General features: G+C 42.9%; 1 protein-coding gene and 1 long non-coding RNA gene across 2 annotated transcripts in view; one reads left to right on the top strand and one right to left on the bottom strand.

Moving 5' to 3' along the window:
- Positions 1 to 466: 466 nt before the first annotated feature.
- LOC120518741 lies at positions 467 to 1,853 on the bottom strand. Its single transcript, XR_005631289.1, has 3 exons — positions 1,795 to 1,853; positions 648 to 799; positions 467 to 552 (listed from the first exon to the last, which is right to left on the bottom strand). It is a non-coding gene; the product is annotated as an uncharacterized LOC120518741 (long non-coding RNA).
- Positions 1,854 to 16,949: 15,096 nt separating this feature from the next.
- Positions 16,950 to 24,656, top strand: part of LOC120518354 (C-1-tetrahydrofolate synthase, cytoplasmic-like) — an 87,135-nt gene continuing 79,428 nt past the window's right edge. The window contains exon 1 of the mRNA XM_039741118.1: positions 16,950 to 17,201. Within this exon, the coding sequence (XP_039597052.1) occupies positions 17,164 to 17,201 (38 nt within the window). The 5' untranslated portion in view covers positions 16,950 to 17,163. The remainder of the gene's footprint in view (positions 17,202 to 24,656) is intronic.

Raw genomic sequence — 24,656 nt, 5'->3', positions numbered from 1 at the left:
ACTGTATCACCAGCACTTGCATCAGATTTGTGTTTCAGAGACATTGTTGAAGGGTGAAGACAAAAGGCTAAGATGAGCTCTTCTGCACAGCACTGTCTACGCTATCACAGCAGGCGTCTGGCGTACTGAACGAGAGACAACTTCCTGCTATGTACATAATAGTACAAGCAGGCTTGCTGTTGAGAATGAATGAGGGGAAGCGTGGGATGGTTCACCACCAGCCCACCTCACGGTCACCTCCACTACAGTGCCTGCAGTGTCCACCCACCGAGAACAAACGGGGCAGCCGTGTGTGGTGGGCGGGCAGCGAACCGCCCCATCAAGCCTCCGTCCTGCACACGAGTGATAGCTGTGGCGCCAGTGACTATGGACCACCGGGAGCTGCCTGAGGGACACTACACTGCACGAGCAGTGAAATCGCCCCCCTCCAGCCTCCATCCAGCCACCGCTTGCAGCGTCCCCAGGCCGAAGATGGCGGAGCGGCAGTTACTGAGGCACATGCGTTGCAGCTGCGGCCCGTTTGTAAGTCTTAGGTCGGATGTCCGTAACTACCTGTAATAATGAAATGATAACAAATTAATTAAATAACAAACATGAAACATATGACAAAATAATTCAGAAACAGCAAATTATCATATAAAAGTTACATTTTAAGTCAGTATAACGCCACCATCTGGAGGAGTATCAAAAGTCCTTTCTGGAGCAGCCTGACATCAGACAAGGACTCATCAGGCGGAGGACATTCTGTAGTTTTGGTTTGTAAGGAATCAGAAGACTCATGGGATCTTGGCGGATTCTCCTTAAGTTAATTAAAATATTCAGTCAGCAAGATTTTGGAAGCAATCGCACTTGTGTACAACTTATGTTACATTTTAACCAGAGAACGTGAGCAATAATCAGATGTGCAAAATGTTGCCATTGGGTAACAATGACTATAATGGTGTAATAAAAACGTTATCTCTGGAACTTCTGACCTTTATGGCCTCACTCCCCTGCAAAAGGAAGTGAAAGCACTGGACTGCAGCACTGCACTGGCCACTGCCCTCCATGAGTGTTTTATGTGATCAATGATCCCCCAAGTGATGCCGTCAGGAGTCGTGTACTCCTGGTAGGACCAACCACGGCAGCAAGGTCTGAGGTGAGGTCCTGACTAAGATTGACTCGACCACAACTTCCCTGCTCCTCAAGGTCCCATCCAAAGTGGTGCAACCTCCTGTCATCTTGCACTTAGCTTTCCACGTGGACTCCGGACAGGCAGTGAAGCGGTGTGATTGAGGATTGAGCACCGATATCAACAACTCCATTTTGCAGGCTCTGACTTCACCATCGAAACAAACCCACTGTTTCCCTTGCGCATTGTGTCCCCAGGTCTGCCTTTCCCAAATTGGCATACTCTCCCACCAGCGTCCACACAGTGATGGAGATGGACAGATGGATGGACAGCGTCATTGTCAGATTGACGGACAGCCACGACTGGTCACTAGTAGTTCTGCACTCAGGTCAGAAAGGTTGAATGAATGAGTTGTGGTGCCTTTAGTCCATACATAATTAAAAAAAACACACACATACAGTCAATTACACCCATAGATCACCTAGCCAAAGGGGTCCCCAAATAGGGCTATGGCAACTGTAGTTGTGCCTGGGGGTTTGGGGTTCTGTGATGCCCCCTACAGACAGAGGTCAAAAACCAGAATATGAATTCAAAAATCCAAAATGCAAAGCAAAAACACAAGCAAACTCACCAACTCCCAAGCACATTCAGATGAACTGCCAGAACACGTGGGAAGTCCTTACCTTTTTAAAGCTGAGGCCAGTCTTTTGCAGTGATGGGCAGGTGGTCCTGCCTCTTGGGGAACCATCTACAAGACATAATGCACATAACACAGGCTTAGAAAACAAAGCAGTGTGGTGGACGTCAAGACCCCTTACCCAGTTGGGACATCTATATGCAAGAAGGACCAGGGGAGAGAACCTGCTTGGGGCATCACCACCCGGGAGTGGTAAATGGCAACCCTCCTGGTCTGCAGCAGTGCCTCAGATTCCCACAGGGCTCCATGGGAGTTGAAGTTCAGCACAGTATACTGTTTTGTGTTCCATGGGTGCTGCCAGTGGGTGCTGCAGGGACTGTGGAGGCCTACTTTGTTGGGCTTCCACCTCACCCAGAAGTGTATCCAGACCACACCAATGTATCACCAGAAGTACTCCCAGGTGCAGGATAAAAGAAGCCCGCTGCCACTGCTCTGGGAGCCAGAGTTGGGAGGAAGGGAGACAAAGCCTGCCAGAGGAGGAGTGGAGAAGGAAAAGAGAGAGAGAGAGAAAAAGAAAGAAGAAAAGGCCTTGCCGTGTGCTGTTTATTTTGCTTTTGAACTGTGCGGAGCATTCGTGGGAAACGATTTGGGAAGCATTTTCCGCATAAGTAAAGCCTGAGTGCCGCTGGACTTGTACCTTGTGTATGCCTGTGTCGGGTTTGTGGAGCTGTTGTGCCCCCTGGTGGCTACAGCATATAATTAATAAAAGTAGGTTTACATTCAGCATACAAATGAACAAAAAGGACATAAAACATAGAACTGAGCCCCAGCCAGAGGGAGGAACCCTGGCTGAAATATAACAATTTTAACTACAAATAAGTATATGTCTTGCTCTGTATTTGCATATAAACATGAGCAGACACTGGAGACGCATTTGAATGATGGGTCTAAATGTAATCCTAAATGCAGGTAAATTACATACCAATACAGGTACGGTGACCATCCGTCCCCGTTTTCCGGGGACAGTCCCCTTTTTGGGACAACTGTCCCCACCCACTTGGAAACATGTCCCCGTTTTGTCCCCGGTTTCAGGTGGTTCACTTTTTTAAATGTATCTCATCACCACGATAATTTGAACTCGGCACGCATGCGCGGTGTTTTGACGGAGGTTATCCTTTACCGCATCCTGCAACTTTGGCGAGAAATCACGTGATAAGATTTCGCTTTGTACTCTTTAGTGTTTAGAGTCCCTACTAGTGATCTGTAGATTCTAAGAGAGGCACGCCGTGCTCTGCCTCTGCCTGTGGCTGTGTCTACGCGTGGCTTGCTTCTGGATGTGAGAGCAGCGTGGCGGCTCTTTTCTTCCACCTGTTGTTTCTGCATTTTGGGGCTGTTATCCCTGTGATTCAACATGAGTGCTAAAAGGAACTGTCAGTTCAATGATGGGCATCAGGGTGAATTTTTGTATTTGCGTCTGACCCCGGATGCTTCTGTTGTGATCTGCAGCGTGTGCGACTCAAAGTTTTCCATCGGTAGTGGTGGGAGAACTTCAATCCGCTCAATACACTCCTCTGGAAACCCCCCGTCCAATGTCCCCGGTTTGGCCAAAGAAATTCTTGTCACCTTAATACAGGCCATGTATGAAACACTCATTAATGGGAGTCTGTAAGAAAACTTTACCATCACTGCAGACCGTATGTAACATGTTGTAAACATCCATGAAGTGGGCTGCATTAAAAAACATTCATGTCTGGCATTGCTATATTAGAGGATAGTCAGGGAACCACCATATATAAATATAGAGTTAGATAAATGTTGATAAAAGTTAAGTAGGTATAATAAAATATGCATCTACTAGCCGACGCCCGCCGTAGCATATGGCGGGGTAAGAATAGGAACGGAAAACGGTGAGAACGGAATTCAGAAATCAAGAAGAAATGAATACTTCTTGAAAGATGCAGTGTGCATGTAGAATTTCCGGCCAAGTAGGATTACATGTGAAAGCTTTCTGAATTTACAGTACATACGATGGCCAAGTCATCCTGATAATTGTGTTGCATGTATGTTGGATTTCCTGGAAATGTGGACAGTAATATGATCATTTTGCCTACACGTACGTTGTTATTTTCAGCGTTTGCATGCAGTGCGTCTGTATTCAAACATTGTATTGTTCCACGTGCAGATCCTGTTGATATAATCTGAGATAGTTGAGATGCGCGCCCTCTATTTTAACATACGCATCTACGACGTACTGTTGGAATAGTTTGCCTCTGGAGTGCAAAATACTAAATGTATTCCTCATTGCTAATCTGTATATGTAAAACTGGCATTGAGTAAGCTTTATTCGCTTGGCGGTTCTTTTATTGGGAACATGTTGTAAATCTGTGCCAGCCAATGTCTCCGTAGGAGAATAAAAGTAGGTAAACCATAGGATCGCAATTCATATTGAGCGTGGAAATCTGTTTACAGGAGTTGAGTATGGGATAGATGCACATGTCCCTTTCGGCAGGCGTTTCGCCATCTTCTCCGATGAAAATCGCTGCAATGTCGGGGCATTGTATCGTTGTAAATCCTGCCTAGGGTTTTCCTTGAAAACCATTCGTACAGATGCCGATAGATTGGACTGAGCGATTTCGTGCATGTGTTTGTATGATTTAGCGAAGGGGTTGATGGTTCTGAGCATAGAATCTAGCTGGAGAAGTACATTTTTGCTGCATGCAGAGTTTGCTTTATTTTGCAAGCGTACGTCAGTAGCTTGCGCTGTGTCAAAAACATACAACTGTCCATATCCTGGAGAGGTAGCAGTGTTAGCGTATAATGGAGAGATTTGGCGATAAATTTGCCTGTGTATTTTAAAACAGCATGGTCCGTGGCCAGGAGGTTGAGTTATCTATGCACCCATGGAAGCAAACGCTAGAGAAGAGTTGTATTCTCAAATGTGTTCAAGATAATTTTTAGCTTCTGGTGTTTGCTGTGTAAGAAGCTGTTGTAAAGACACAGGTGGCTCCTGCAAGGGTGGTAAAGCTACTTTACCGTTGTGGCAGCACCTCGAGTACTTGTTGGATGTATTACGCTCAGCAGGCCAGTATAGTGCATCACATTGAAGACGACGAATAGGAATCGAGAAATGCCGTGTCAGCTGCGTGTGGGCGGGACCGGTTTTGAAGTGGAAGCAGGACGAACCAGAAGAGAAGTATATATAACAGATGATATATCATTAATTAAAAAAGAACAAATTGGTATTAGTGGGCTCCTTTCAAAAAAATGTTAGGGCGCGATTAAAACTGTTATGAAAACTCGGGTCGCAAATACTTAAAGGTTGAGAAACGCTGGTTTAGGCCATGAGTGGGCAAAGCTGGTCCTGGAGAGCCTTAATGGCTGCGAGTGTTTGCTGCACCGTGATTGCTTAATTAGACGCCAGTTCTTGCCAATAAAAGATCTTATTGAATTTTTTAGCATGTCAGTGTTTTCATTCTGCCATGTCAGGTTATAGGGTGGCGCAGTGGTAGCGCTGCTGCCTCGCAGTTAGGAGACCCGGGTTTGCTTCCCGGGTCCTCCCTCGTGGAGTTTGCATGTTCTCCCCGTGTCTGCGTGGGTTTCCTCCCACAATCCAAAGACATGCAGGTTAGGTGGATTGGCGATTCTAAATTGGCCCGTTTGTGTGTGTCCTGCGGTGGGTTGGCACCCTGCCCAGGATTGGTTCCTGCCCTGTGTTGGCTGGGATTGGCTCTGGCAGACCCCAGTGACCCTGTGTTCAGATTCAGCGGGTTAGAAAATGGATGGATGTCAGGTTATTCTTATATCACAGATTTTTTTTTTTCCTTTCCAAGGATATCATCCAAATGATTTGAAGTTAAAAGTACATAAGAAGTTCTCAGTCCTTTACTTTTTCATGAGAGTTCATGATGAACGCGTACAGTAGGTGTACATGAAAGTAAGTTAAATAGAGAACTGCTGGTTCATTTGTCATTTGCATTTCTTTGCTTATGAGGAGCAATGAAAACAGCAAATGCTGCCGTTTAAGACTAAAGGAATTATGGATGGAGAAAGTTAACAACGAGACAACTAAAGCAAAGCATGAAATTGTTACTTCAGCAAAGAGTGCTTCATCAGAAATACAGTGCCCTCCATAATGTTTGGGACAAAGATATTTTTTTCCTTGATTTACCTCTCTGCTCCACAGTTTAAAATTACAAATCAAAGAATTCGGGTGTGATTACAGTGCACATTGCAGACTTTCATTTAAGGGGTTCTGCATACATTTCCGTCACACCATGTACAAATGACTACGCTTTTTCTAAATTGTCTCCCCCCCATTTCAGGGCACTATAATGCTTGGCACACAGCAATGGCAGGTCTATTAAAGCCGTTGTCATATTTAGGACTTTGCATGCGATCACTGCTTGATGTCTGCGATTCACCAACATCATTAGGTGCTGCTCTGCCAAGCCTCTCGTGCAGCCATCTTTAGCTCCGGCTTGCTTCGGGGGGCTTGTCTGCTTAAGTTTTCCCTTCAGCCTATGGAAGGCCTGCTCAATTCGATTTAACTCGGGTGACTGGCTTGGCCATTCACAAAGTTTCCATTTGTTGTCTCAGCAGTATGTTTGGATCATCATCTTGTTGTAGGATGAAGTGCCATCCAGTGAGTTTGGAGAAATTTACTAGAACTTGAGCAGATCAGATGTTTCTCTACACCTCAGAATTCACTGTGTCACTGCCGTCAGCAGTTCCATCGTCAATTAAAAGAAGTGTGCCAGAATCTGTGGCAGCCATACATGCCCAAGCCATAACACCACCAGTACCATGTTTAGCAGATGAGGTGGCCTGCTTTGGATCTTGATCAGTTCCCGTTGGTCTCCCCACTTTTCTCTTGCCATCACCCTGATGAGGTTCATCTTTGTCTCATCTGTCCACAAGACCTTTTCCCAGAATTCTTTAGGCTCCTTTAACTCACAACCTGTAATCTGGCCATCCAGTTTTTGTGGTTTGCATCTTACAGCGTGTCCTCTGTATTTCTGTTCATGGAGTCGTACACAGATAGTCGTCTCTGACACCTCCACATCGGCCCCTGACGACTGTGTATGATCTGTCAGACAGACGTTTGGGGCTTCTTCCTTTACCGTAGTGAGGATTCCTTTGTCATCAGCAGTTGAGGTCTTCCTTGGCCTACCAGTCGCTTTGTGATTACTGAGATTACTTTCTTCTTCATGATTTTCCAGACAGTTTTACCGAGGTCTCTAATGGTTTTATTCTTCTTTGTCAGCCTCATAATGGCTTCTTTGACTTTCATTTCCACAGCTCTTGTCTTCATGCTGAACAATGGCAGCTACAGATTCCAAGGTGCGATATTTTATGATGCAATGAAGCACACCTGAAGAATCACAAACACCTGGGATGTCAATTGTCCCAAACATTACTGTGCCCTGAAATAGGGGTGACAGCGTAGAAAAAGTGCTGTCCTTTCTACACGTTGGGACCGCAATGTGTGCAGATCCCCTCAAATGAAAGTCTGCGATGTGCACTTTAATCACAATGTCTGAATTGTTTGATTTGTAAATTTAAACTGTCGAACAGAGGGGGAAAAATGTGTCTTTGTCCCAAAGATTATGGAGGGAGCTGTGATTGACCTGTTTTTTAAGAGAACTAAGCTGGAATAAAAGCCTGCTGACATTACGGCCCACCAGGACCAACTTTGTCCATTCCTGAGGCCATATCTGATTTTATTTTGGTTACTGTGATGATGCGGGTTCGCTCCAGGCTCCCATCGTCCTTCCTGGCGCCCTTGAACCCGACACCGTCGGTAATGTCACCGAGATGAGCTGACAATTGATGACAATTTTCTAATGAAGCCAGGGGATAGTGCAAAAGTGCTTTTATTACATAAAAATCACAATGTCTAAACAAAACGTGCCGTGCATCACAGTAAATAATCCATAAAAACAGTGCAAAGTGGGGATAAAAACAATAAGTAAATCCTTTAAAATCCGAGGATAAAAATGCAGTCTCGCTCTTCATGATCTTAGCTCACCTCCTTCTCTCATTCTCCCCGGCTCACCCATAACTCGCGTAGCCGGCGGAGGCCCAACAGCAACGAGCTCCTTTCGGCCAACCTCCGTCTTGGCTGCCTTAAGGACATCGCGGCCAGACCGCCCGAGGTCGGCTTTCCGCCATTCTTCCTTCGCGCTCACGTAGTCGATTCTCAGATCCCTCGGGAGCACACCTGCCTTGCTCACCCCACTCCACTCGATCATTCAGTGGGCTGGACTAGCCCCTAGAGCGCTACAGCCAAATGCTCCTTCGCCGGGCCCCAGCTCACACTGTCTCCTCCTTCCAGGCGGCCAGATCGTAACTGCTAAGACTGCTCTTTCATGTCCTTTAACCTCCTTGTTCTTCCTCATTTCCTCGATCCATCTCAGTTACTCGACATCAATTCTCGGTTTCTCCTCCCTTCATTTGTGCCGGCCTGTATATATATATACACCTCCGTGATTGTTATCTTCATGATTATGTTAGTTTGTCCAAATACTTTTGAGCCCCTAAAAATGGGGAGACCTCAAATAAAAATGGCTGTCTTTTCTAAATGGCTCATACAATGTTTTTGTTAAACTCCTTTAATTAAAAGTGCAAGTCTACACTTCAGTCACAGCTTGATTGTCTCAACTCAAATCCATTGTGGTGGAGCACAGAGACAAGATTATGCAAACTGTATCACTGTCCAAATACTTACGGACCAAACCGCATGCAGTCATATGAAAAAGTTTGGGAACCCTTCTTAATTCTTTGGATTTTTGTTTCTCATTGGCTGAACTTCCTTTGAATATCTGACATGCCTTATGGAAACAGTAGGATTTCAGCAGTGACATTAAGTTTATTGGATTAACAGAAAATATGCATCATAACAAAATTAGACAGGTGCATACATTTGGGCACCCAACAGAGAGATAAGCGAATATATTTAATAAAAGACCCCCAAACCCAAACGCCTTCATGGCATTCCATAAAAATGAGTGACTGACCCTGTCAAAAGCTTTTCCTGGTCAAGAAAAATAAGACCAGTCTGAAAACCAAACAGTTCTGCAGCAGCCAAAATGTCCCGAATTAAAAAAATGTTATTAAAGATGGACCTGCCAGCCACGCAGTAATTCTGATCAGGATGCACCACTCTCCCTAAAACTTGGACCATCCTGTTGGCTAAGGCTTTAGAGAGAACTTTATAATCAGCGCATAAGAGAGACACAGGCCGCCAGTTCTTAATGAGACACAAGTCTCCCTTCTTCGGCAGCAGCGTGATCACGGCTCTACGGCAGCTCTGTGGTAACAAGCCGGTCTTAAAACTCCACCGGAACACTTCCAATAAGTCCAGGCCGATGACATCCCAGAACTCTTTATAAAACTCCACTGGTAACCCATCGATTCCAGGGACCTTCCCTGTTTTCAGCTGTCCCAGGGCTGTGGTGAGTTCTGCAAAGGTCACCTCTCTATTTAGCTCTGCCACATCTGCATTGGGCAGCTGCGGTAAGTCCTGCAAAAAGGCCTGTTGGTGTTCACTGCCACCATCACCATCTGCAGCAAACAGAAGTTCATAAAATTCGCGGACCACCTGCCTTATTTCACTGGGCTCTTGTGTCTCTCTGCCATCGGGTGTTCTTATGCAATGTAAGATTTTACTCTGCGAGTTTTTTTTCTCTAAACCAAAAAAGTATTGAGTTGGTGCATCCATCTCAGTCAGTCGTTGAAAGCGGGCCCTCACTAAAGCCCCCTGAGCTCTGGTCTCAAGCAGGTGGCCAACCCCAGTTTAGCAGAAGTCAGGCTCGCCTGAAGCTGCTCATTTGGACCCTTCTCTAGAAGCTGTTGAAATTCAGCTATTTTAATTTCTAAAGCTGCCATTTCTGACCGCAATACTTGGGTGACATTTCTGGTATACTCCTGACACAAGGCCCGGATGTGACTCTTCCCAACCTCCCACCACTGTTGTAAGCTGGTGAACTCCTTCTTCATAGCCTTCCAGCCTCCCCAGAAATGAACAAATAACTCTTTAAAGTTCTGATCTTTAAGGAGGAGTGTGTTAAAATGCCAGTATGGACTACGGGTCTGTAAGTGTTACAAATAAGTGTACAACACACCAAACTGTGATCAGAGAATCCAGTAGGCACAATAGAGCACACCTTAAATAAACCTAACAGGTGCTTAAAACTATAAAAATCATCGAGTCTCGCCATTGAGATCGTATTTCCACTCGTCCGCCCCCAGGTGTATTGCCGACAGGCCCCATTTTGCCCTCCACATCTTCCAGCCCAAAGTCCTTAATTATTTTACCTAAAGCTCGTGCTGAGCAAGGGTGCGGTTCCAGTCCATTATTTCTGTCCATTCTGGTATCAAGTGTACAATTAAAATCCCCTCCTAACACCACCACTTCTTCAGGGTCACACTTAGATAAAAGATCTCCTAACTTGTTAAAGAAGTGGAGCCTCTCCTCACCCTCATTCAGGTACACATTAATGAAAGTGACGACACTGCCATGAAATTTCACCGTACTTTTAGGAGTCTCCCTTTCACCAGCTCCTCAGTACTGCAAACTTCTACTTGAAGTCCCCAAGAAATAAAACAGCCACTCCAGCACTAACATTTGTCCCATTACTAAAAAAATGTCCCCTTCCAATCCTGCTCCACTCCCAGATTATGCAAACTGTATCACTGTCCAAATACTTACGGACCAAACCACAAAGACTGTGGAGTGGCAGTCATATGAAAAGTTTGGGAACCCTTCTTAATTCAATGTTTCGGCCACGATTTTTGTTTCTCATTGGCTGAACTTCCTTTGAATATCTGACATCCCGCCTTATGGAAACAGTAGGATTTCAGCAGTGACATTAAGTTTATTGGATTAACAGAAAATATGCATCATAACATTTTTAAATTAGACAGGTGCATTTCTGTGTTTGTACATTTGGGCACCCTCCCAGCCAAAACAACGTTAGAAGAGATAGATAGATAGATAGATAGATAGATAGATAGATATGAAAGGCAATATATGATAGATAGATAGATAGATAGATAGATAGATAGATAGATAGATAGATATGAAAGGCACTAGATATAATATAGATAGATAGATAGATAGATAGATAGATAGATAGATAGATAGATAGATATGAAAGGCAATATATGATAGATAGATAGATAGATAGATAGATAGATAGATAGATAGATAGATATGAAAGGCAATATATGATAGATATATAGATAGATAGATAGATAGATAGATATGAAAGGCAATATATGATAGATATATAGATAGATAGATAGATAGATAGATAGATAGATAGATAGATAGATAGATACTTTATTAATCCCAAGGGGAAATTCACAGTACTTAGCTGAGCCTCCTTGTGCTCCTTTGATCCTTTAGACGCTGTCCTCCTGTAGCCTTTGATGAGTGTCTGGATTCTGGATGGAGGTATTGTTGACCATTCTTACATATAAAATCTCTCCAGTTCAGTTCAATTTGATGGCCGCCAAGCATGGACAGCCTGTTTCAAACCATCCCATAGATTTTCAATGATATTCAAGTCAGGGGACTGTGACGGCCATTCCAGAACATTGTACTTCTCCCTCTGCATGAATGCCTTTGTAGATTTTGAACTGTGTTTTGGGTCATCGTCTTGTTGGAATATCCAACCCCTGCGTAACTTAAACTTTGTGACTGATGCTTGAACATTATCCTGAAGACCTTGTTGATATTGGGTTGAATTCATCCGACCCTCGACTTTAACAAGGGCCCCAGTCCCTGAACTATTCACACAGCCCCACAGCATGATGGAACCTCCACCAAATTTGACAGGAGGTAGCAGGTCTCTTTCTTGGAATGCGGTGTTCTTCTTCTGCCATGCAAAGTGCTTTTTGTTCTGACCAAATAACTCCAGTTTTGTCTCATCAGTCCAAAGCACTTTGTTCCAAAATGACTCTGGCTCGTCTAAATGAGCATTTGATACAACAAGCGACTCTGTTTGTGGTGTGAGTGCAGAAAGGGCTTCTTTCTCATCACCCTGCCATACTGATGTTCTTTGTGCGAATTGCGCTCACTTGTAGAACAATGTACAGATACACCATCTGCAGCGAGATGTTCTTGGATGAACCATCGCACAGTTAAAATTGTATTGTTGTCGGATGAATTAATGTTTCAGGTCTTTTTTGAAAGAAATGCTCGTCGTGTCCTCAGGACCACAAGGCCAGAGGCCAGCATCTGTGATGGTATGGGGATATATCAGTGTCCTGGGCAAGGGTAACTTGGACGTCTTTGAAAGCACCATTAATGCTGAAAAGTATGTACAGACTTTGAAGCAACATATGCTACCTGCAAGACAAAGTCTCTTCCATGGACACCCATGTATATTTCAGCAAGACAATGCAAAACCACATTCTATGTGCATTACAAAGGCATGGCTGCATAGGAAGAGAGTGTGGGTGCTTGACTGACCTGCCTGCAGTTCTGACTGGCCCTTCTATTGAAAATGTGGGGTACATTTGAAATGCAAAATCTGACAGTTTCTAGGATTCATTTGCATGAATGGGACAAAAACGACACTTCAAACACTCAATAAAATGGTGCCTTCAGTATCTGCGTAAAAGTTTATATTAAGTGTTGCGAGGAGGAAAAGGCAATGTTACAAAGTGGTAAATACTTTACGGTCCATTGTGTTGCAAGTATAAAAATCAAAATAAGTCATTTCATGTCAGTTTCTAACATGCTTAATTCAGTCCAGAGTCGCAGGGAATGCTGGAGCCGATCCCAGTTAGCATAGGGCACAAGGCAGGAACAAATCCTGGCCAGGATTCCACTCCATCGCAGATCAAAATAAGTCAGTCATTGTCCAACCCTCTATATCCTAACACAGGGTCACGAGGGTCTGGTGGAGCTAATCCCAGCCAACACAGGGCACAAGGTAGGAACAAACCCCAGGCAGGGTGCCAGCCCACCGCAGGGCACACACACACACACACTAGGGACAATTTAGGATCAGCAATGTACCTAACCTGCATGTCTTTGGACTGTGGGAGGAAACCCACGCAGACACAGGGAGAACATGCAAAGTCCACGCAGGGAGGACCTGAGAAGCGAACCGGGTCTCCTAACTGCAAGACAGCAGCGCTATCTACTGCGCCACCGGGTCTCCTAACTGCAAGACAGCAGCGCTACCCACTGCGCCACCGGGTCTCCTAACTGCAAGACAGCAGCGCTACCCACTGCGCCACCGTGCCACCCTCAAAATAAGCATTTGTGTAAAAAAAAAAAAAAAATGTAATTAGTTGTAACATCAAACAATGCACTGTTATATTGCTTCCAGGTCAAAAATCCTTTACTAGCATTTAATAATCACTACTTTGTTTTTATTTGCATCTTTGTTACTGTCCCAAATATTTTTTTTTTTGAACAGTCAAGGCGTAGGAGCGACTAAACGCCTCGAGTGGACTTCAACGGACACCAGGGAATGGTGGCAGGAGAAGGGAGCAGCACCCACTGGGCCCCCACTGAAGGCAGTAGGATGGTGGCGAGGGTCACAGGCCAGTTTATGGGGGGTGACTGTCTGTGCTCGCTTGAAGACGTCTCCTCGTGCTGTGGAGACCATGAAGGTAGAACAGAGGAGACTTCAGTTTCAAAAGGAGGCGCAAGAGACTTGTGCTGGTTTTAAAGAGACAGATCCTGTGTATTTTAACCTCGGATTTAACCGGTTTGGATTGATTTATTAGTGTTTTAACCTCCACCAATGACACTGGTTTTATTGAGAATTATTTGTGGATTTGTGTATTGGAAGACTTTTGAACTGCTCTTTGATTTTGGAAATGCTCTGTGAAATAAAAGCACTAGGCACACTTGCACCTTCTCTTGCAGTTCTGTGTCTTCATTGCCCAGCTCATTCTCAGACATAACTATCAATGACCCAACTATCAAAGGACTTTAGCCAACCCAGGCCCTCACAAATACATGCATTATGCCTTTTCCTATAGTATATGTACAAAAAGTAAACGTTCTAATGACTAAACTTTCTAAAAAAACAAAAGTATAACCTACCAGGTTATCTGAATTATTGAGGAAGGACTACCAGGGGACTAACCTAAAAATAATGAATTTAGGTGAGAACCAATAAGTAAAGTGATCATTAAAACCAGCGATTTTAGGCTTTTAATAGCACCTTACTAACTTCAGATACTCAGTAAGATTGAAGGTGATGGATCTTCCTGAATTGAAGACAGTTGAAGAACAAACATAAATGTTACTGCAAACCCTGCAGGCGTCATTGCCCGTCCCCCATTACAGGTGACAGTGGTGCTCCTCTCCCTGGGTAATTTATTTACCTTTCCAGTAACTCAGTTACAACATCCCATTTAACCAATAATTCAATCTGACCCTTGCTTTTGGAATTTGGACTGATCAATCTTTGTCGTTGATAAGACTAAAGTCATTTGTTTGTATACTGAAGCCAAACTTTTGAAGATTCGACTTCATGACTGGCTTATGGAATCACTCCATAAACTTATTTAACCTAACAGAAATGCAGGATCAGCATTCTACTTTCTTTTTTTTTTAAAGTGACCCTTTTATATTTATATTGTCACAAGTTTACCTAAGGATAATGTGGCAGTCTTGTGTAGAACGGATAAGACTGCTTTGCATAGACATTTTTCTCTTTTCATTAAAATGTGTTCCCCTTTTGAGCATGAAGGATGGAAAGAAATGGAGAAAACACAGTGTGGTGTACCTGCCGGCTGCCTCTCCCTCATTTGTGCCCTGTGCTCAGGTATGCCATGAATACATGCCAGCCTCTCTACATTCTGCACTCTCTCTAGCCTTTAATGTTTTTAAATCAACTGGTCAGTGCCTACCCAAGATATTTAAATACTATTACTCAGCCTCTTGGGCTGCCAACCACGTTGCCATTTAGTTATGCCCAGCCTTCATAAAGTTTCAGTCCATCTAATATTTTTTAACCCTTTTTTTCCATTACTGTCCTGCAGGAAATTAAAGCCTATCCTGTCCAAATAGGGCATAAGAACATGAACAATGAAGCACATTGAACAATTGAAGAACATATTATGGCACACTGGCACCTTCACTTAAGGTTACTTGGTGAACTAATCTGCACCTCAATGAGATGGCACAGCAAGAACGTTCAAACTCCACCTACACAGTGACAAGGCTGGAATCTGAAGCTAGGCCTCTATAACTTTTAGTGAGCAGCACTGACCACTGTGACTACCTCTGTGAAGTTGGCATATCCTCCTTGTACCCAGATTTTTTTTTTCCCAGGCAGTCTGGTTTTCTTTAAAAACAAGGATGTGAGATTAACTGGCACCTCCAAATTGATCAGGTGTAGACAAATGTAAACGTTGGTGCAAGTGTACCCCAACAGTTTGGTGAACATTATGTCCAATAAAACTGGTATACTCTCCCGTGCCTCACAGTACTTAACTGGACTACGTGAAGCTGAGACTGAATGCTTCCTTAGCACCACCAGCCTTTAATAGTAAAAGAAAACTGAGGGCCAATATGAACAATGCTACACATCCTCTCCAAATTGTCTTTCTTTTTAAATTTTCTTTGTTTTTAATCAACATGAAGTGTGTTCAGGCCACATTGTGAGTGTTTATATATTTATCTAAATAAAGTTCTATCTATCTTTTCTATATTTATAAGAAGTACTTATGAAGGCTTTGAAATCACTTCAGTTTTTTATCCAGCACCTCCTGATTCACCAGTAGAAGACGACCCCCAAATACCACTTACCGTTCATGTCATCTAGATGTCTAGTTATGCAAGATGTTAAGCTTTTTGGGGTCTCCCCTATATTTGGCCCTCTAGACCCCCAAAAAATGAATTTAAAGCCATCTTTGGACCATGTTTTGTACAGAAAATATTTGTTTATGATAAGGAGTAAACCAATAAGGTGTCCTCAACAAAAATGATCAAAAGGGCTTGAGGTTGCACATGCCACATCAACCGACCCCAGGGGTTCACCCCCTGATGGTATATGAATGGTCAAAGTTACTCATTTTCACAACTCTTTGAAAAAATGGGAATCGGTAAAATAGGCATGTGGAACCTCGTTTTATGCCATTTCAAGGTTGCTGATCAGGAATATGATAATATTTTTGATATCTGATTCTATATTAATGGTCCCAGTCCTCTAAGAGACACCCCAAAAGGTTAAAAATGGCAAATATCAAATATATGTATGTGGTGTATCATTTTTGGCTATTATAAGATCAGCAATTATGAAAACTGTATGATGCATGTGAAAAATGACAAATTCATAATGCAAGCAATTGTATATGGCAAATAAAGTTTATCAATGTCGTGTTATTTTTGATCCTTTACTAGGAATCTAGTCCTCTAAGAACATCTCTCAATGGGTGAAAAATGTCCAATTTCGGTTATAGCCGAGAATATTTAGACTTTAAGTATTTAAATTGAATCACACATTTTAATATTTCAAATATCTGATGTACTATTCTTGTTTATTATGCAGTTCAATCTGAAGAAGTAATCATCACATTTCTTATGCACACCCTGTACTAGGGCGGTTTACGCTAGGATATCAATCTTATATAGCGTCAGAAAGTATACTTTTGTAGTTACTAATATTTCTTTTATTAGGACAGCACAAACTGTCACATTTGGGAAACGCTAATAGGTCATGAGAATCACCATAGCTGCCTCACCGGGTTCAAATTCCAATCAGTCAATTAGTTTTTTTTTTTGCCTGCAATTCTGGTTTCGTAATTCATTATACTATATAAATGTACCGGTACAATTGAATGGCAGCGCTAAATCTGTGCGACTCTTCACCGGTGACTAACTGTCCCATCTTGCTGCACAGCGCGCTCACTGCATTAACGTACTTTTTTGTTTTAGTTCTCATTCAATTTTATTTCATATCTCGTTAAAAAGTTATGAAGTTAAAATTTCATCAGTTTTTCTCTTTCGGCTCCCTTTCCTTCTCCCGAGTACATGATATGCCGATTTCATAAAAAAGACTCTCTCTCAACAAGTTAAAATAAATAACCTTATAAGGCTTATCTTACTACGGACGTGTGATCTTCCCCAGTGGACTGCACTGCGATCGTATCTCTGATCACTCGCTCACCTTTCACTCTAGCTCGCCGTCTCACTGACTTTGCCCCGCCCACTTCTCAGTCTGCAGCTAGCGGAGAGCGGTCACAGGACCGGAGGGCAACGCCTGGACACGCAGAAACGCCCCCTGATTAGCATATTCAGCAGCAGCTCAGACAAAAGTCATCGAAATAAAAAAAAATAATTACTTCCAGGGTCCGACTACACACCGTGAACCACTTTGGAAGCTGTTGGGCTTCTACTGTATAGCAGCGGCAGTGTCAACAACATAAAACGGAATTCACCATGGCAGCTCAGGTGCTCAGCGGCAAGGTCGTCTCGACGTGAGTTGGCCTTTACTTTGTTTACCTTTATACCTGAACGTAAAGAGAACAAGAAAAGATAGCGAGGACAAAACTTCGCCGTGATAGAAACGGGCTCGTTAACTTTTTTTATGATGGAGTTGAGAATAAAAAGTTTTGCAGAGTTTCGGTTGATCACATGCTACAGTCTCACGTGGTAGAGGCCTCTCAGCGCTGCTGGTGCTTCCTGACGATTGCGCGCGGCCTTTTGAATTTGCACTCGAGTTCGGACCCGGGTGTGGTCTGCCGGCTTTGTGAACACATTCGGGGACGGGTTTTGGCAGATTAATCGCACTACTTATGCGTTCCAATCTTGTAAACAGCCGCCTCGTTCCAGTAATGTCGGGCTGCGGGTTAAGCCACCTCCGGATGTCGCTCGCTCTCTGTTTTTCGTTCTCTGATTTGTCCTTTCAGGGGGCGTTACTTTATGTTAATTGAGCGTGTTAAAAAAATGTGTCCCCTTTTATTCGCCATTACTTAATATGCAGGAATTAATCAAGGTCGCATTGGAGCTGCTTATAACAGATCTCAACATCGCAAACAAATGACATAAGTTAAATAGCAGAACGGATCAGTATAACAGGTAAAAGCATTCGTTTGTACGCACACACATAACAGTACCCGTACGTATATTGTACATACACACGCACAGCTTTATACAGTTTCTAAACGTACATGAGGTACGCAAATTAGCAAGTAAGACAGGCCCAATTACTGGTTTGAGAGAATGGAAGATTATTCATCCATCCATCCATTATCCAGCCCGCTATATCCTAACTACAGGGTCACGGGGGTCTGCTGGAGCCAATCCCAGCCAACACAGGGCACAAGGCAGGAAACAAACCCCGGACAGGGCGCACACAACCCCACACACTAGGGACAATTTAGAATCGCCAGTGCACCAAACCTGCATGTCTTTGGACTGTTCATGCTAAAATTAAATGCAATCCAATGTGTTAACTATATTGTAATGCAACAACAAAAAAAAAAAAAATACAAGAATAAAATTAGGCAATACTAATTAACATTGAGTAAAAGTAAGGTCTGATGGCCAGGGAGGACAGAAAAAAAAAAGAAAAACTCCAGATGGCTGGAGAAAATAAAATCTGCAGGGGTTCCAAGGCCATGAGACCGCCCAGCCACCACTAGGCATTCTACCTAACATAAATGATCTCAATCAGTTACATGGAAGAATTTGATGATGACGGTCATGTGGACCTCTGGCCTTCAATCGGCAGTGCATCTGTAAATTTATGGGGGGCTTTAGGCTAGGTTCACAGTTCCCTGTAACAGTGGAACACGACACAATGGAAAGCGGTGCCGCACCTTACCTGTGCATTACATCCCATATAGTGACGCATACAGTCAATGAAAAGCATGCTTCATGGTTACTTGACATGTTCGTTTTGTGGTAACATTATGCACTGCATGCATTGGGCTTTATTCTTACAGCAGAGAAGTAGTTCATTATGACTGTTTGTGAATTGGGACATTTCAACTTACTTTTTTAATTCCCATTTAAATTTAGTAGGCGTCGGAGTCGGTTAACTTTTTGCTGACTCCAGGTACCCAAAATTGTCTCCGACTCCTCGACTCCGACTCCACAGCCCTGCTTTTAATTGCTGCTGATGCAGGCAGGTGCTCTGTGCTTGTACTGTTAGATCTTACTGCAGCTTTTGATACGATGGACCATCAGATCTTAATTAATAGATTAGAGCTGTTAGGTGTCTCTGGCTCTGCTTTGGACGGGTTCTCCTCTTATTTGTCTAATAGGAGTTTCTCAGTCGGTGTAGCTGGCTTTTCATCCGACTCTGCTCCTTTGACATGTGGAGTGCCACACGACTCGGTTCTTGGACTTGGACTTTTCTCTTTATATATTAAGGACATCTCGTATCATCTATATGCAGATGATATACAGCTTTATTTTTCATTTACAGTAAGCCTAACCAAATTAATACTTTGGTCGCTTTAGATGATTGTCTGTCTCAGGTTAGCGACTGGCTCAGTAGTAATTGAATTCAGGAAAAACTGAGGTGCTAATTGTTGCTCCTCCTTTCCTTCATTCTGAGATCAGTTTAAAAGGATCTTCGGTCTCTCCTGTTATTAAGTCGAGTCTACGTAACCTTGGGGTTATTTTTGACCAGTCCCTGACACTTGATGAATATGTAAGGTCAGTCAGCTGCTCATGTTTCTTTCATTTAAGAAATCTTTCAAAAATAAGAAATGTTGTTTCAAAGTCAGAATTGGAGATGCTTGTTCATTCTGTTATTTCCTCCCGGCTTGATTACTGTGTGAACTTGAACCCGGACACAGGCAGACAGACGTCGTTGGTTCCACCACACACTTGTTTCATTTACAATTGTTAAATACAAGTCTTATCATGCACTCATGAACCCCCAATGTCCAGGTCTTACAATGCCTCTCTCTCTCACTTCTGGCCGCCTCCAGTCCTCTCTCCAGCTCTGTCTCTCTGCCACCCGACTTCCACCCATGACTGGAGGGAGGCGGCCCCTTTTATAGGAACCCGGATGGGCTCCAGCTGCTTCCCGGCAATCAGTCCTAGCCACACCCCAGTGTGGCGGAAGTGCCGGCTGTGCACCCGGAAGCCGTCCGGGTGTCCCCTGTCGTCTTCCCCCCCAGCACTTCCTAAGTGCTGGGCTCCAGGGTTCCTCAGGCACCTGGGCGCCACCTGGCGGTGGCCACGGGTCCCTACAGGGCTGGGCTTCCAAGCCCTGTACCCGAGGCCCCCAACATAACCAGGACGGACGCCCCCTCGCGGTCTGGAGGAGGCACAAGCCCTCCTCTGGTCCTCCTGGGCGTCCCGGCCGGGGACCACAACTGTAATGCTCTCTTTACAGGTTTGAGCAAGTTCTCTCTCTCTCACGCTTTCAGTTAGTTCAAAGTGAAGCTGCCAGGCTCCTAACTCGTGTCAGCTAGCCGGAGTGATCATATCACCCCCATTCTGTACACACTGCACTGGCTCCCAGTGTTTTATAGAATTCATTTTAAAGTTTTGGTACTTATTTTCAGAGCTTTGCATGGACAAGCTCCTGAGTACCTAACCAGCCTGCTCCAACGCCATACAGCTTACCGGACTCTCAGATCTGGGCAACAGGGTCTTCTCGTTGTCCCACACCCTTGGCTAAAAACCCGTGGGGATCGTGCCTTTCAATCTGTGGCACCGAGACTATGGAATAGCCTGCCTTGTGGTCTGCGTGGAGTCGAGTCTGTTGATTCTTTTAAAAAAACAACTAAAAAAATTTCTTTTTAAGCAAGCTTTTAATCAGTGCTGAATAGTTCCAGTTTGTCTATTGTTTTAATTGGTTATGTTTTTGTTTCAGCTGTTTGTATTTGTTCTGTATTTGCTGTTCAGCGCTCTGTGACCTTTTGTCTGTGAAGGGCGCTATATAAATAAACTGCTACAAAACACCAAGAGTCTCTGGGAAATGTCCTGACATCTCATTCTGTCCCTTACTTTCGGTAGCTCTCTCGCTGAGTCTAAAGACCATGTCACGCTATGTGACTTTTACTCAGATTTTCATTTATACCCAACATTTAGATCGTCTTAGCGAGCCGTAGGCAGTTGGAGGCGCAGTCACCTAATGTGACATGTCCAGTGACTCAGACCAACTAGTCCATGACTCTCTCTAACAGAATCAAACAGTCTGTGACCAAGGTCCTAGCTGAATGCCCTGTGTGTGCAAGAACTGAGACCCACTGAGTATTTAGCAGGAAGTACGATGCATATAATGCTGCTGCAAGGAATAAGAAAAATCTCACTAATAGAAAAGAAGGCTCCCATGTCTCATGTGTTGTGTTTTACATAGCAAGAGAGAATTGGAAAAAGGGGAAAAAAAGGGACAAGACTGCAGCTGAGCTTGCTGTACTTAGAATAGCACCGGCATAGTCAGGCAGTACATTATTGGCTGCAGCTCATATTATTACCACATTAACTTAACTAACCGCATGATGGCCTGCAGGTACAACAGCTGCACCAAGGCTGCTAAAGAAGCCCTGCAGTGTGTCGTAAAAACAGCAGAGGCCATTATTGGGACCGAACTGCCGTCACTCGAACTCTCGTGTAAGACTTGCTGTGTGAGGAGGGCCAAAAACATTCTCGAGGACAAAACTCATCCTGGAAATTCTTTGTTTGAGCTCCTCCTGTCGGGTAGACGCTTTCGGTCAATCCGTGTACGCACAAACAGACTAAAAAAGAGCTTTTTCCCATCTGCCATAAACTTTCTGACCTCTGAATCTCCTCACTCAGATCATTTTTAATTGAACATGTGCAATAAGCTATATTGGTAATGTGCAATATACTAATATAATATAATATATAATAATGTACTATTCATTAACAGGTGCAATAACAATTTATGCTGCTGTACTTTGAGCAATAATAATTTGCTCTGGTTACTCGATCACTTAACACTGTACAGTATATGATATTTGGAATTATGTGAATTTTCTTTAAGTGCACCTTGGGGCTGTCACAAAAAGTAATTTCGTTGTGTTACACAATGACAATAAAGTGCTTGAACGTGAACTTAACTTCCATAGAACACATTACTCCTGTCCTACCACAGCTTCACTGGCTCCCTGTTAAATATCGCATTGATTTTAAGATTCTGCTCATTACTTGCAAGACCCTTCATTATCTGGAATCTTTCTGATCTTCTTCACATCTCCATTCCTTCTCGTATCCTCAGATCGTCTTCCTCTATCAATCTTATTATACCTTCAGCTCGCTTGACTACCGTGGGGTTCAGAGCTTTCAGTCGAGTGGCCCCTCGCCTCTGGAACTCTCTCCCACAAGCCATTCGTAATATCGGCTCTCTTCCTTTATTTTAAAACACATCTTTTCTGGCTTATTCTGTCTGATTATTTTAGCTGATAAATTTAAATGCAATTTTATTATTGTATTTATTCTGGTTTAATTGTACTGTAATATTTTATGTTGTGACTTGTTATTAATGTGCTTTGTAAGGTGTCCTTGTGTGCCTTGAAAGGCACCTATAAATAAAATAAATTATTATTATTAGAAAAAGAGGCTCCCTCATGATACTGTGGAAGTTTGAAACTATGCTGGAAAGTTTTCACAATGTCATAATTTGTTATTGCCTATGCGATTTCAAGTGGTGGCAGACGACGAGATCAGCAACTGCAGTCTTCACGTTTTAACTTCCCCTTTGACTAGAAGTCGTGTATTGTGTCGCCGGCTTTGGACGTTAACTGCATGCAGGCTCAGGTAGCTAAATGAGTATTTGCAATTGTGACGTTAAATCCATTATAATAAATGGAGACAGTATTGTATAAAAATGGCATAGTACTGTTTAAAAACATTGAAATGCAGAACGTTTATAAATGTTTGAGGAATAAATGTGAGTTAACTTGTCTCATATTGGACTGGGCATCGAAGAAGTTTGTAAAACTCTTCAGTCATAGACTCATAAATAAGTCACTAACTGTATAAAATCTTTTGTAAAAAATAAATTGTAAAAGGGAAGAGGGCTTTTTGTTCTCTAGATAGATAGATAAATAGATACTTTGTTAATCCCAAGGGGAAATTCACATACTCCAGCAGCAGCATACTGATAAAGAACAATATTAAATTAAAGAGTGATAACAATGCAGGTATAACAGACAATAACTTTGTATAATGTTAACGTTTACTCGCCGGGTAGAATTGAAGAGTCGCATAGTGTGGCGGAGGAACGATCTTCTCAGTCTGTCAGTGGAGCAGGATGGTGACAGCAGTCTCTATTCTATTCTCCTTTTAAAATGTACAGTACAGGCGAAAAGTTTGGACACACGTCCTCATTCAATGTGTTTTCTTTATTTTCATGACCATTTCCAGCACTCCATCACTCTCCTTCTTGGTCAAATAGCCCTTACACAGCCTGGAGGTGTGTTTGAGGTCAGTTGAAAAATAAATGATCGTCCAACTAACCTGACTTCTGCACAACACAACTGCTGGTCGACTACCTGTTGAAGGTCATCGAGAGAATGGCAAGAGTGTGCAAAGCAGTAATCAGAGCAAAGGGTGGCTATTTTGAAGAAACTAGAATATAAACCATGTTTTCAGTTATTTCACTTTTTTTGTTAAGTACAGAACTCCACATGTGTTCATTCATAGTTTTGATGCCTTCAGTGAGAATCTACCAATGTAAATGGTCATGAAAATAAAGAAAACACATTGAATGAGGACGTGTGTCCAAACTTTTGGCCTGTACTGTAAATGTGTATTAAAATACTCAAGCCTATTTTTCTGGGGTGTCTAGCAGAAATATGGGAGTCCTTGAGGGGTGTCACCATAGAAGACGTTTGGAAAGCACAGACAGAGGAGCAGCTTCAGCGACAGACTGCTGTCACCGTCCTGCTCCACTGACAGACTGAGGAGACCCCACACTATGAGACTCTTCAGTTCCACCCGGGGGGTAAACGTTAACATTATTCAAAGTTATTGTCTGTTATACCTGCATTGTTATCACTCTTTAATTTAATATTGTTCTTTATCAGTATGCTGCTGCTGGAGTATGTGAATTTCCCCTTGGGATTAATAAAGTATCTATCTATCTATCTATCTATCTATCTATCTATCTATCTATCTATCTATCTATCTATCTATCTATAGTGCCTTTCATATCTATCTATCTATCTATCTATCTATCTATCTATCTATCTATCTATCGTGCCTTTCATATCTATCTATCAATCATATAGTGCCTTTCATATCTATCTATCTATCTATCTATCTATCTATCTATCTATCTATCTATCTATCATATAGTGCCTTTCATATATCTATCTATCTATCTATCTATCTATCTATCTATCTATCTATCTATCTATCTATCTATCTATCATATAGTGCCTTTCATATCTATCTATCTATCTATCTATCTATCTATCTATCTATCTATCTATCTATCTATCTATCTATCTATCTATCTAATAGGTCACTTGCCCCCTTAACTTATATACCCCTTTGGATCACCCAGCATTTAAAAAAGCCTTTTGACCCATAGTGTTCAGCTTATGCTCGAGCATTAGCATATGCAACAGGTGGGCAAAGTCAGTCCTGGAGGGCCGCAGTGGTTGCCGGTTTTTGTTCCAACCCAGTTGCTTAATTAAAAACCAATCCTTGTCAATTCTTTACTTTCATGGCTTGTTAGTGCTTTAACTCTGCCTTGTCAAGTCATTCTCATATCCTAGATTGTTTTTCCTCTCTAAGGATATCATCCAAATGATTTGAAGTCTAAAACAGACAAATTGTTTTTCTCTTCACTTTCCTTCCAAGTATTTAATTAAACCCAATATTGCATGATAAATCCACACAGGTGTAAATGGAGACAATCTAAATGGAGAAATGCTGGTTTCTTTTGTCATTTGCATCTTATTGCTAATAAGGAGCAATTGAAAACCAAGACTACAGCT

The sequence above is a fragment of the Polypterus senegalus genome, chromosome 18, assembly GCF_016835505.1.
Source record: "Polypterus senegalus isolate Bchr_013 chromosome 18, ASM1683550v1, whole genome shotgun sequence".
NCBI lineage: Eukaryota > Metazoa > Chordata > Cladistia > Polypteriformes > Polypteridae > Polypterus > Polypterus senegalus.
This window is presented reverse-complemented; position numbering and strand designations above follow the sequence as displayed.